The 12,203-nt window shown below is 37.2% G+C and overlaps 2 protein-coding genes across 6 annotated transcripts; one reads left to right on the top strand and one right to left on the bottom strand.

Annotated features, from left to right (window-relative positions):
* The first annotated feature begins 943 nt into the window (after positions 1 to 943).
* LOC124407370 (myotubularin-related protein 2) lies at positions 944 to 5,620 on the top strand. 4 transcript variants are annotated; one of them, XM_046883451.1, is made up of 10 exons: positions 944 to 1,095; positions 1,994 to 2,196; positions 2,417 to 2,533; positions 2,974 to 3,426; positions 3,514 to 3,961; positions 4,131 to 4,306; positions 4,404 to 4,511; positions 4,614 to 4,798; positions 4,897 to 5,101; positions 5,242 to 5,620. In XM_046883451.1, exons 2-10 carry the CDS (start codon positions 2,071 to 2,073, stop codon positions 5,392 to 5,394), a joined length of 1,971 nt encoding a protein of 656 aa, XP_046739407.1. In that variant the 5' UTR covers positions 944 to 1,095; positions 1,994 to 2,070; the 3' UTR covers positions 5,395 to 5,620. The 4 variants fall into 4 exon arrangements, with proteins under 4 accessions (XP_046739407.1, XP_046739408.1, XP_046739405.1 ...); XM_046883452.1 differs by having other exon boundaries at positions 1,949 to 2,196; XM_046883449.1 differs by lacking the exon at positions 944 to 1,095 and adding an exon at positions 1,124 to 1,309.
* A 323-nt stretch (positions 5,621 to 5,943) lies between these two features.
* On the bottom strand, positions 5,944 to 11,746 carry LOC124407369 (nose resistant to fluoxetine protein 6-like). Of its 2 annotated transcripts, none has more exons than XM_046883447.1 (13): positions 11,074 to 11,746; positions 9,722 to 9,966; positions 9,441 to 9,634; positions 9,212 to 9,330; positions 8,835 to 9,062; positions 8,482 to 8,698; positions 8,056 to 8,221; positions 7,816 to 7,895; positions 7,625 to 7,720; positions 6,940 to 7,069; positions 6,485 to 6,659; positions 6,263 to 6,405; positions 5,944 to 6,164 (listed from the first exon to the last, which is right to left on the bottom strand). In XM_046883447.1, the coding sequence occupies exons 1-13, from the start codon at positions 11,288 to 11,290 to the stop codon at positions 6,039 to 6,041; spliced, it is 2,136 nt and encodes a 711-aa protein (XP_046739403.1). In that variant the 5' UTR covers positions 11,291 to 11,746; the 3' UTR covers positions 5,944 to 6,038. The 2 variants fall into 2 exon arrangements, with proteins under 2 accessions (XP_046739403.1, XP_046739404.1); XM_046883448.1 differs by lacking the exon at positions 11,074 to 11,746 and adding an exon at positions 10,688 to 10,781.
* Between the last annotated feature and the right edge of the window lie 457 nt (positions 11,747 to 12,203).

Below are 12,203 nucleotides of genomic sequence, written 5' to 3'. Positions count from 1 at the left end.
ACCCCGCGCGGACGGCTTAGAATAGAGTCGCAATCCCATTGTCCGTCGAAGTAATACATATTCAAATTCTCTTGGTCTTAGAAATTAAAATATAATATAGCTCACGTTGTATATAACATGATCCGTCACCTCTGTAACTAAAATCTGCATATGTATACCAATGTATAGTTATGGATATTAATACACGTCGCCGTCGTATCCATATACATGATTCTGATATACATTTTCAGTATAATCTGTACATTCTGTAACGTTCAGAGGTGTCAAGGATCCCGGAAATTGTATGCGATAATCTAATGACCGATAATCCGCGTTGAACAATTACAATAGGTATGTCTTATTCCAATGTTGAAACTACACTGTTACTTTTTCATATATGTTAAAAACACAGATTCAATCATGTTGTCATTATTTTCGCATAGAATTAATTTTTTCGCAGACTTTGAATTTTATAATGACAAATCTGGATTATTCGTTTTTTCAGCAAGATTGATCGGTTTGAAAATGCACCTTCGGCTAATACAAACTTCTCAGATCATTATTCTTAGCTGAACTAATTAAGCCTCCTGCAGTACGAAGTATACATGAACAGAGAAATATTCTAATGGAATATTCCTAATTTCTTATTAAAAGATGGTGATCGTAAAGATTAAAATATGCACAACATTTCAATTTGAAACTGTTTGAGATTTTTCAAATAAACTAGATTGGTTTCAGAAAGTCTGAAGTATTACTCATATTTCTCAACTCCAGAAAACTCAGCTTCTCCGGAACACAACTTCAATTCGAATTGTCAATAACTCGGAATTAATGTCCACGCAAATACAGTACAAGACGTACTATTTTGATTGTGTGAAAACTTAACGTTGAAACAGCAAAGCAGACTTTTTCAGACTTGACCGTGCTTGAAACGAATTTGAATATACTATAACAGTGGTTTGCGCCAAATAGGAGGCGGAATCGCGTCTAGCAGGTGTCGCCATCTGCATATCTGGAGTGAACGTAAATGCCAGCATGGCCGCTCCTGTCAAACACAAATCGAACTGTCAGGCCGATCTTCCATAAAAATCGTCGATGTGACCACGCTTTGTGGAGGTTAGTTCTATCATGATTCAGTTTTTACCCGTTTCGTAAAACTATTTACGATTTTGCATTGCAAACCAGGAATACCCGTTAATTATTGTGGGTGTGGCTCTAGCCAATCCTAAATACCCGCGCCTCACTCGTCATGTGAGCAATGCTTGACTGATATTCAGACGTTTATTGTTTTCGACTATATAATTTATGGCCATTCACACATGCGATATAGGCAACGTTTATCATGTGTAAAATCTTTCTCGGATAATTCATCCTTCGTATTGGCAACACTAAACAATTCTCATGCTTAAAGAGATCCTAACGTCAATCGAATCGCAGATGTTAGAATACTGCTTATCGTGGTAGAGAATCTTAGTCACTGGAGTTTTCAATTCACTAACATAGTTCCTCGTTTACGTGTGATTAGATTACTTGACAATTTGTTTTATCTCAAAATAAATGGCAGCTTCTTCAAATATGCCACTGAAAAAAAATCCAGCTTGTAATACAACCACTAATTCACATTAATAATTGCCATACTTGTTTGAAAGTAAGACTTTGATTTACAGACGAGATTCTTCGCCTATAAAGAACATTGCATTCTTCCTAATGGAACGTGAAAACATTGTAACGCCAGTAGAAGAATCAAATAATCTTTACGGAAAACTTGCTTATCAATATCACACGTTAGATGAAAATTCAACACAGTTTCAAGTCTCAGAACTTCATGCGACCACAACTTCTCCACAAATCAGAGCCCAATATCCAAAAGTTGAAGACCCTCCTCCCGATCCTCCGTCATCGGAGACCCTTGAACATATACTTCCTTCCATGTCCCTTGAAGCGATACATGAAGATCAATCCTTCACAGATGATAACGATGTTAAGAAATTGACTGATATTAACACCCCCACAGATTTGAAGAACACTTTAGATGCACCTAACACCAGTTCGATTATTTTGGAGATAGTGGATGCCATACTTGCTACAAGCATGGAAAAAAGGGGTAGTGCTGAACTCTTGAATGTTGAAAAAAACAATTCAAAGAATGCTAGTTCAGATTCTCTTAACTCGGACAGTAAAAGCAGCTCACTCAACTCCAAAATTGGACAGGAGTCGGTAAGACATTCATATTACCATTTCATTGTAATGAATAAATAGATGCCGCAATTGAAAAAAAACGCTGATGGCAATGAATTAATTTCAAAAAAACTGCAACTGTGTATATATTTCTACTTTTAGTCTAAAATTTTTATATTTGTATTTTGAATTTTGATTTTGCCTGACTTCGTTACAATGAAATTGAGTATACAAAGTACCGTGCCTTTTGCGACTATAGGAATGTTGGGATAAGGCATCGCACTCCAAAAGCTTTTCAACAAGCTCGACGTCAACAGATAATAATATTGTTTCTGCTTTAGAAGCAAAGAAAGAAACTCAAGAGCAACGGAGTGAGGTATTGATACTGATAGTTAAAATCCGTGCTAATGAATGCTTTTCATTGATGTTGCACATTGGGCAAGAGGCAATTTAATTTTTGCTACAAATCTGTTTATTACTCATTCGTCCGTCAATAATATCATTATTCAAGTGTTTTTCATTTGAGGACCGCATGATGTCATTATTGCAATATAATTTCAGTTTCTTCTGCATTTCATTATTGTTCCTTGTGACTTGTTAGGGATGATCAGATTAAGACTAGTAATAGAATTTTACTATTTTTTCCATCATATTTGCGTCAAACTGTGTGAAATGTAATTCAGTTGCTCATTTTTTTTAAAGTAAGTAGACGTATTTTTCCCTGTAACGGTGTAAACTTTGGTTTACAACTAGACTTGAGTTAATCTTAATCGAGACATCTTCTGTCAGATATCTAAATTACTATAATTTTTTCAGAATTTGTCTGGTAGCGACACAGGACCACCGCTATTCAGTGGAGAACATGTGCATGGACAAGCTCGCGAAGTTACCTACCTCTGCCCATATTCAGGTCCTGCGAGAGGCATACTTAGTGTAACCAATTATAAGTTATATTTTAAGAGTATAGACCGAGAAACACCTTATGTGGTCGAAGTACCGTTAGGCGTTGTCAGTCGAATTGAAAAAGTTGGAGGTGCATCTAGTAGAGGAGAAAATTCCTATGGGATTGAAGTGTTCTGTAAAGATATGAGAAATCTGAAGTTTGCACACAAGCAGGAAAATCACTCAAGACGAAATGTATTTGAGAAATTACAACAGTACTCGTTTCCGCTTTCGCACAAGCTGCCACTTTTCGCTTTCCAGTATTCCGAGACATTTTCAGAAAATGGCTGGAATGTTTACGAACCGATTGCTGAACTGAAGAGAATGGTAATGTTGTCATATTTTTCTCATTTGTTAAATTTTAGGAGAAAGCAAATATTCTGATATTCTTGTCTGTAATATACAATGTTTCAGGGAGTTAACAACGATATGTGGAAAATATCAAAAATAAATGACACCTATTCGTTGTGCGATAGCTATCCAGCCGTATGGGCAGTACCAGCTGCGGCAACAGACGAAGATTTGCAAGCTGCTGCAGCATTCCGTAGCCGTGGCAGATTACCTGTTCTTTCTTGGATTCATCCGGAAAGTCAAGCTACTATAACACGATGTGCACAACCGCTAGTTGGCGTTGGTGGAAAAAGAAGCCGTGAGGATGAAAGATATGTTCAACTCATAATGGACGCCAATGCTCAAAGTCATAAACTTTTTATCATGGATGCCAGGCCTAGTGCCAATGCAACTGCCAACAAGGCAAAGGGAGGCGGTTACGAAAGCGAAGATGCATACCAAAATGCAGAGCTTGTCTTTCTAGACATACACAACATTCACGTAATGAGGGAAAGTTTGCGAAAATTAAAGGGTACTGTTCATATGCATTGATTTTTTATGTTATATAAAACATTTTGGTGATAAAACATTTCCAAACATATCTCTAAATAATTATTCGAATGTCAATTCATTACTCCTCGTAACCTGCAATTATTCCTAGTAATTCCTGTAATAATCTAGCAATATTTGTTATTTTTCAGAATTGTGTTTTCCAGTAATTGACGAAACCAGATGGCTCTCTGGTATAGAATCTACGTATTGGCTGAAACATATTAAATGTATATTAGCTGGAGCTTTGCGAATAGTTGATAAAGTAGAAAATCACAAAACATCAGTATTGGTCCACTGTTCTGATGGTTGGGATAGAACTGCACAGGTAATGTGCTTATTACAAGTATGCAGATTAAAAAAAAAAAATACACCTGCACATTCTAAATTTCGGCCACTGTAATTCACTTTATTTCATATCACAGCTTACAGCATTAGCAATGTTGATGCTGGATCCGTACTATCGAACAATTCGAGGCTTTGAAGTCCTTGTAGAAAAAGAATGGCTTAGCTTTGGACACAAGTTTCAACAAGTAGGTATTTTTATTACATAAATTACTGGAACAAATATTTGAACATCCTTTAAATATTCATTCGTCATATTTCCCTGTTATTTTTTCTTTTCTTTTTTCTAGAGAATCGGCCATGGAGATGAGCATCACAGTGATGCCGACAGGTCGCCGGTATTTCTACAGTTCATAGACTGCGTCTGGCAAATATCTCAGCAATTTCCTAATGCATTTCAATTCAATGAGCACTTTTTAATTACCATACTCGACCATCTTTACTCATGTAGATTTGGTACCTTCCTATTCAACAGGTAACGGCACAAATTTTTTTTTCGTCACATGTGTCTCTGCCATTCGTACCTACATTATACTTTGATTGACTGCAATTACTGTAATTGACTCTTTACAGCGATCGAGAAAGAGTTCAAGAGCAACTAAAACAAAGAACAGTATCACTCTGGTCGTACACGAACAGCCAACTATCTTTATACCAAAATCCACTCTACTGGGCAGGTCCTCTGCATCAGTTAGTACTAATGCCAATTGCGAGTATGAGGCATATCAAATTGTGGAAACGTCTTTACTGCAGATGGAATCCCAGTATGAGGCAACAGGTAATTTCAAGCATTCGCTATCCATCCATGAGTAAAGTATATCTCTTTTTCTTGTTCATATTACGGAAGTTTGAAAGATCAACCGATAGTTCATAAGATATAGATGAAATTCAATTTTAATATCTTGTAAAAATCTTTAGGATCCTGTATATCAACGCACGCGGGAACTTCTAGTCCTAAAAGAGCAACTCGAAAAGAAGGCGGAAGAATGTCGTCGTGAACAAGCGACGCGGGCGAATAGATCGCTCACATCACCAGCACCTCCTAGAATACATTCTCCAGTTCACTCATAATCTGCCACCTAACTTTCGTTTCCTTCATCACAATTTTGTAAATGATTCTTAGGCTTCAACTACCTTCTTCATGAAATACTGAACCTCTGCACATAATGGTATGCGATATACACATAGAACTACCACTTTGACTGATACCCATAGTGGCCAATCTTTAATCTTTAAATTCAACTCTGACCTCTAACTTTGTATAAAGTACGCGTTAATAAATAATAAATTGTAGCTATTCAATCGTTGTTTAACATCACAATATTTCAGCGAGTTTCACCGGGAGGAATAAGTCTATTTACCGGGAGGAGTAAGTGTACACGCATATTGGAAAATACTAAGCAATAGTCGTGTGTATGATAAAATGTGTTTTGAAGAAGAAGAGAATTTTTTTTTCGAGGTGAAGTTTTTCGCAGTGATAAATACAATAGGAATTCCATTTTAGGATTGTACCTAAACATCAACCTTCACCCTTCTAAATTATTTCAATCCTGGTACAATAATGTTTATAGAGTTTGCATATTGTTAGTTTTTTTTTCGATTTTTTATTATCAAACAATCTAGCATCCGACTAAAAATTCACAGATTCTCGTAAAAATAATAATATTTAACGGTAACTTATACAATGTACATAAAACGAGACAACAATAGAAGTCTCATCTTTTTCTCTCCATACATGTGATTAGCATTCTCATCAATAGCACAATGGGAGTTTCAAACAGCAATGACAATGTGTAAGCACAGAAGTACGTGATGACGAAGTTCCCGAGGAAGATCGATGCCTTGAAATATGAATCACAATGTTACAGATTAAATAATTCGTTTGTTTAGATAAACTTTTTCCTGTGCAACCCTAACAGTGGATCACACATCTACTTACATTAGGCAGAAAATCCACGTGTATCGGCGTTTCTGCATGAAGATACACCGAGTTGATGAGAAATGGATTTAAAAGATAGGCGCAGTACGTCAGCCTGCTCAGCGGTACAAAAACCTTGTATGAAAGGATTGTGTTGATGATTCCTGACGAAAGAAAAATTCAGAGTTACATTATAATATTTAAATCGTATAACAATATGATTTGAAGATTTAATGTATTCACCGCCGTGATTTGTGCTGCACGCTATTATAAGCCATGCAATCCCTATGGCCCATACGGTTCTGCTCAGGGCAACGTAAAACGCTGACGTTAGCACAGAAATGTGTCTCTCCCATAAACCAAAGAGGACTGATATGTTGCACAAACTGCCAAGGCACCAACCCAGGACGATGGTTCTCTGTAAGTTTTAACTCTAGTTTTCATTTTCTATCATGTCAGTTCTGAGATCATCTGGTGTAATGACGAGTAATACTTCAATAGTGAATACTCGACGTATCGGACATTAATAGGGTAATTCCGGTGAGATGGCCGTAGGTAAGAGATGGCCATGCAGTACAGACCAACACAGTAAAGTGCACGAGAAATTATACTGTGAGTCATCTCTTAACTCTTAATCTCTTAACTTTGGCCATCTCACCCAGAATTATCCTATCTATATGGCTTTACTCAAAACTCACCTTTTTCACATCCAGTTTCTTGTTCAATTTTATCAATATATATGCCGTTCCAACTCCAATTATGTAAGGTCCAATTCTCGTCCAAGGTGGATCATATAAAATGTCTAACATGTTGTACTGCGCGTCCATTCTATAAAAACAACAAAAAAATCTCATTTTCCAGCAGAAGTTGTAGAGCTTTTCTTCTTCAAGAAATCCTGAAATTTTGAATGTTAACATTCCATTGTTTTCATGTTTTTCTTTTACCAAACCTTGCCGTGTCGCATATAGCGGGGCTCAAAAACTTGGACGGAAACCTAAATCGTCTCGCGTTCGGCATCGACAAGTTTTAGTTCCGACGGGTCAAACAAAATTATGCTGATCAGTTTCTCCAATTTTTTCCTTACTAAGAGGAATTGGACGAAAATTAATGTTTATCCAAACATGTATAATACCACGAATTTCGTAGTTAACTACCGAATTTTGTTTCCGCTGATTCATAAACGTTGTATGGACCTCTAATATCGCCGCAATTGAACGACACGGTCTTACCGTGATATGCTAAAATTTCACCCAACGATCATCTACAGTTTATTAGTATTATAATACTATTAAATCTAAGCTTATCCGGTCTTGTGACCGGATGGGAACGTATATTTATCAAGTCAACGGAAAACGATCTTGTTTGAGTAAGGTATACACTTACGTTGGTACATATTCGTAAATATATGAAATATATCCGGTTAAAACTGTGGAGGAAATCAGAAGAAATGTCAACACACCAACTGCAGTGTAGAAAAATCTGTAACGCAAATGATGCAAATTATTTTCAAACAAAAGTGTAACATTTATACTAACATTATTTATTTTGAAAAATACTGTATTTATCCCACTTACACTGACGATAAAATCAACGTGAATGTTGCAATGACGAAAAACTGCATGTCATTCGACAAGTACCAGCTCCAGGTCATGCACTGTGAAATACAAATTTGAATAATATGTTATATAAAACCATAATTTGTATTACCTCAACGACGAATAATCGGATAAATAGAAATTTAATCACATATCATGATCAACTTTTTACAAACGACTATGGATGGTGAATAATGTCTATTCGTCTTTATTTTATACCATTGTTTCTCTGCCGAAAAGATTATTGATGTACAGAATATTTCGCCACCAGTACTTGGCGCAAACTTCTTGTGGCCTTTCCGTCATGTAGAATTGCGATGTCTTTCCGTACCAACCAGCATTTATTTGCAATATACCCAATACCATCATATAGGCTGGAGTCAACCTGTAAGGTTTTATCTTACACTTATTTAATGTCAATGATAACGGGAATATCGAAATTTACTTAACCCAAACGGTATACTAAATTCAAATTTGATTTTTTTCTCAGCATTTAAAATTGTTCGCACTATGGTATTACAAAATGCGCCGATACGAAATACAAAAAAAGGATCGCTTGTGTATTCGTGAAAGGAAACCCAAGCTTACAGTTCACAATCTGTATGTTCTTCTTTCATGGAGCAAATATGACGTACGGATGCTTACCTAATGAATCTTTTCAGAACAGTGAGGGCAAAATCATTTACTTTGCCTACATAATCGACCGACTTGTTATCCTCTTTCTTGCCTTTGTTGGAGTTCAAATACAAGTAAGAGACTAAAAATCCACTCATGAAGAAGAACGTGTCAACTGACAGAGTTGAGTTGCTTATTATCTGAACTGCAAATCCTTCAGCCTTTCGCCATGCCCAGGGCTTATTATCTACAATTAACAAGCATACAGATCTAAATCGGTGTTGGATACAACTTGAATGAAAAATCATGTTTCGTTTTGCATAGTCTTGAAACACGAATCGCATCTAGTTCTGGCGACATAAGCTAACGCAAGAATGACTCACCGGCGTAATCGGTCATGTAAAATATCGTGTGTATCATGACGATCCACATCATTCCCAAAAATCTGAGACCGTGAATAGGAGGTATAGCGTCAGGGCCCAATTTTGTATCAAATATGATCTTTGTGTTGGTATAACACGAAAAGCATAGTATAAATTTTGCTAAGGTACTCTGTTTGAATTCTGGAAGAACAACCGCAGACTCTGTCGTGTTCGCTGTTTTTTTCTCGTCTATAACATAAGTTATAATATCATTTCATAGCACATTTAAAGAAAATAACTACATATTTCGAGCGACAATATTCGTGGCTCTACGGTGCAGGAAGAACTTGCATTTAAATACATGGTCATATCGGTAGTATACGTTAAAATCAACTCACAGCAGCACTCGTTGTTGTTATTTGAAGATATTTTTTTGGCCCGTATCTGCTTTTGATAGACGAGTACATCGTAAGATGTTCCGACAATTACCAGGCCAATAGTGAGGACTAGAAATGTTCTGAGAAGGGAAACTCGTGAAAAATTGTAGTATTTTTATAATTTTACTACGTTAATCATCCCCGAGGACATCGAGCCTGAAGTGCATCACCATTAGAAAACGTTACTCACGCAACAATAATTATTTCTCCGTCCACCAGCCACAGATGATCGTCATTGAGATCTCTGACTTCCAACAACTTGAAATCGGCAGAGTACAGATTTCCAGCTAGAAGCGTTCTTTCTTGGAATAGTTTCTTCAAAATCAGACTCAACTCTTTCGACGAACAAGACGCTGGCAGACACAGTCCTAATGTGATTAGATCCTGGTAGAAAAAGATGAAAGCGGACCATCAGAGGAATAAATTGCATGTAGGTGCGGTTTGTGGTTTCGGATATATTAAGGTACTAACTTCGTTGGGTAATTTGACGTGATACTGAAGAGTGCTATTATGACGGAAATGTGTTACAAAGTAGTTAAGCCCAAAGGGTGGATATTCCTGTTCCGGATCTCGGTACTTGGAGTTATTTCGAAGTTCCTCGTCGGCGATGATCAACGGATTCGTATTGGACGTATCTTGGCACTGGCTTCTGCTACCCAGCCAATAATTATTGCCATAAATGAAGCCTGGTTTGGCGGCCCCACTGGAGTCCAGCACTGCGCGTGAAATTGTCATTTCAATTACGTGTTTTTCAATTTTTATTCAGATCGTTCAGTACACCATACTTCTGACTGAATGTAGAACCATATTTGTAGAAAGTTAACTACAATAACACTTCGAGATTTTATCAACTGACCAACATTTGAATGTCCAGGTATGGGAATTTGTTGAGTAATTGCATGAAACGAAAGTGACTTAGGCGTATGCATGTATGATATTTTAGATATATGTATAATATTATATGGGTATACATAGTGGAAGAAATGGTTTAGTATTGTGTGGGAAAAAAATTCAACGGTATTCCGTATAATCCCGGGTAGATGAAGCTGGGTACATTACGAGACACCGCGGGCTGTGTTATTATGTGAAATTCAGCGTATTACGTCTGGATCATTTGTTTGCGATTCAAGCCGATTATGCAACTACAGGTATGCATTCACTTTCCTACGCGCATTCCACGTTTGCTGACCCTCTTTCACTCTCTCTTTCACTCTGTATATCCTGTTTTGACGTTTGCGTGAAAACAAAAATACGGCGAATAAGGTGTAATGGACTATCTAGCGTCCTGGAAAAACAAGTTACTTGCGTAACTGCACAAGGCGTGAAAGTTGATCTGCATTAATTGGATCCCAATGGCCCTGCCGGACTTCTTAGGATGCTTGGGTAGCTAATGATGATGAAATTTTCGATTCATTATATCCGGTTTCCGGATTCTACCTACAATCGATTGTAACACTTCGTAGAATTCTACTTTCCGAGAGTCTCGTTCCATCGTTTCACTTTTAACTCTGTCAATATACGCCGACGACCTCGCGGTCATTCGAACACCTTACTCTGTTCAAATATTCAAACAAACTTACGTGGAGACTGCCGCGATTTTATTATGAAAGCTTTCTCCTCAAAGTCGAATCATATCTTAATTCGCTCTAAAAATATTTCACCACGGTACAAGAAATTATCAATTTGCTCATTTACAATATAAACAGAATATTAAATAATATTCTACTCTAGCTGCTACACCATGTTAAAGTCTTTGATGATAAGTGTTCATGTTAATTCCTGCATATCTGGTTTTTATGTCACATGTCAAGCAATATACTAACTTTTCAATGCCCATAGCTTGTGTTGGTCCACGGCGGTCCTGAAGACTTCCAGATCTTCATGACATAAGCTAGAATTTAGCAAACTACCCCTCAACGCGATGGCGTAAGCCGGAAGCGTTCGCTCCATTGTTTCCGATGTCGCTGATCCTTTTTCAACGCACATGGTAGTTAAAATTACTAAATACAACACGACACTGCACATATTTAACAGTGCCATATTGATTTTCTACCGAAGCGTGTATTTTATTGTCCGTTAACAATTTTACGAGGGTTTAATTTGTCGATGAAAACACGATGGAAAAAAGCTTTGTTTACAGCGATCAATTTGTGTTGTAAAATAATCGTTAAACGAGAAGGTTGATAACGATTTTTTAAGTAATCACGGAGGTTTCCATCCTAAAATTACGAAAGAAAACTTCAACTCGCGATGTGAAGACGTTCAACTTGTCTTACGATTTTAAATATAATATTCGAAAACCATCCCGCGCAGGAAAATTTATTAACAGTTGATTTACAGCGTTAGAGAAGTGAACTGGAGCGTGAAAAATGAACTGCTTCCAATCGTTGCTATTGTCGGAATAATTCACTCGATTACAGATCCTAACACAGAGGCGTACGAAAAAAAACCGCGAAATACGGCCAAGGTGCCGGGCGTCTAAGCAAGGACTGGTGCCGCAGAATTCTTTGCAGAATCCAAGAGAAAACAGCGCCGAGATCTGGTGGGGTCAACACTGGTCCTCACTCGGGGCTCGTACGTTTATATATTTGCGTAATCCTTGACAGAAGTGGCTTAGTAATTTCCATCCACTGTTCATTTGTAGTTCCATGACTCTGCACGATAGATTTAATTCCCACTTCTCACGTGACTTGATTTTGGTATGTTATCGTTAATCTCCCAAAGTCAGTAATATTCCAGGCCTACTCTTTCGTTTATATCGACGAATGTATGACTTACGAGAAAATACTCACACTTCGGTGGTAAAATTATACGATTAAATGGTCGAATGGAAATTTGTGTTGAAGCCAATTAGCTCGATCATCTATTCACTGTAACGACATCATTCTCTCAGGGTTCTGAGCTATTATTAATATTAACTACGGTGACGTCTTGTAACTTGCGAAATTCAACT

This window comes from Diprion similis, chromosome 6 (assembly GCF_021155765.1).
Source record: "Diprion similis isolate iyDipSimi1 chromosome 6, iyDipSimi1.1, whole genome shotgun sequence".
Lineage (NCBI taxonomy): Eukaryota > Metazoa > Arthropoda > Insecta > Hymenoptera > Diprionidae > Diprion > Diprion similis.
The sequence above is the reverse complement of the archived record's forward strand: the minus strand, read 5'-3'. Positions and strand labels throughout refer to the sequence as shown.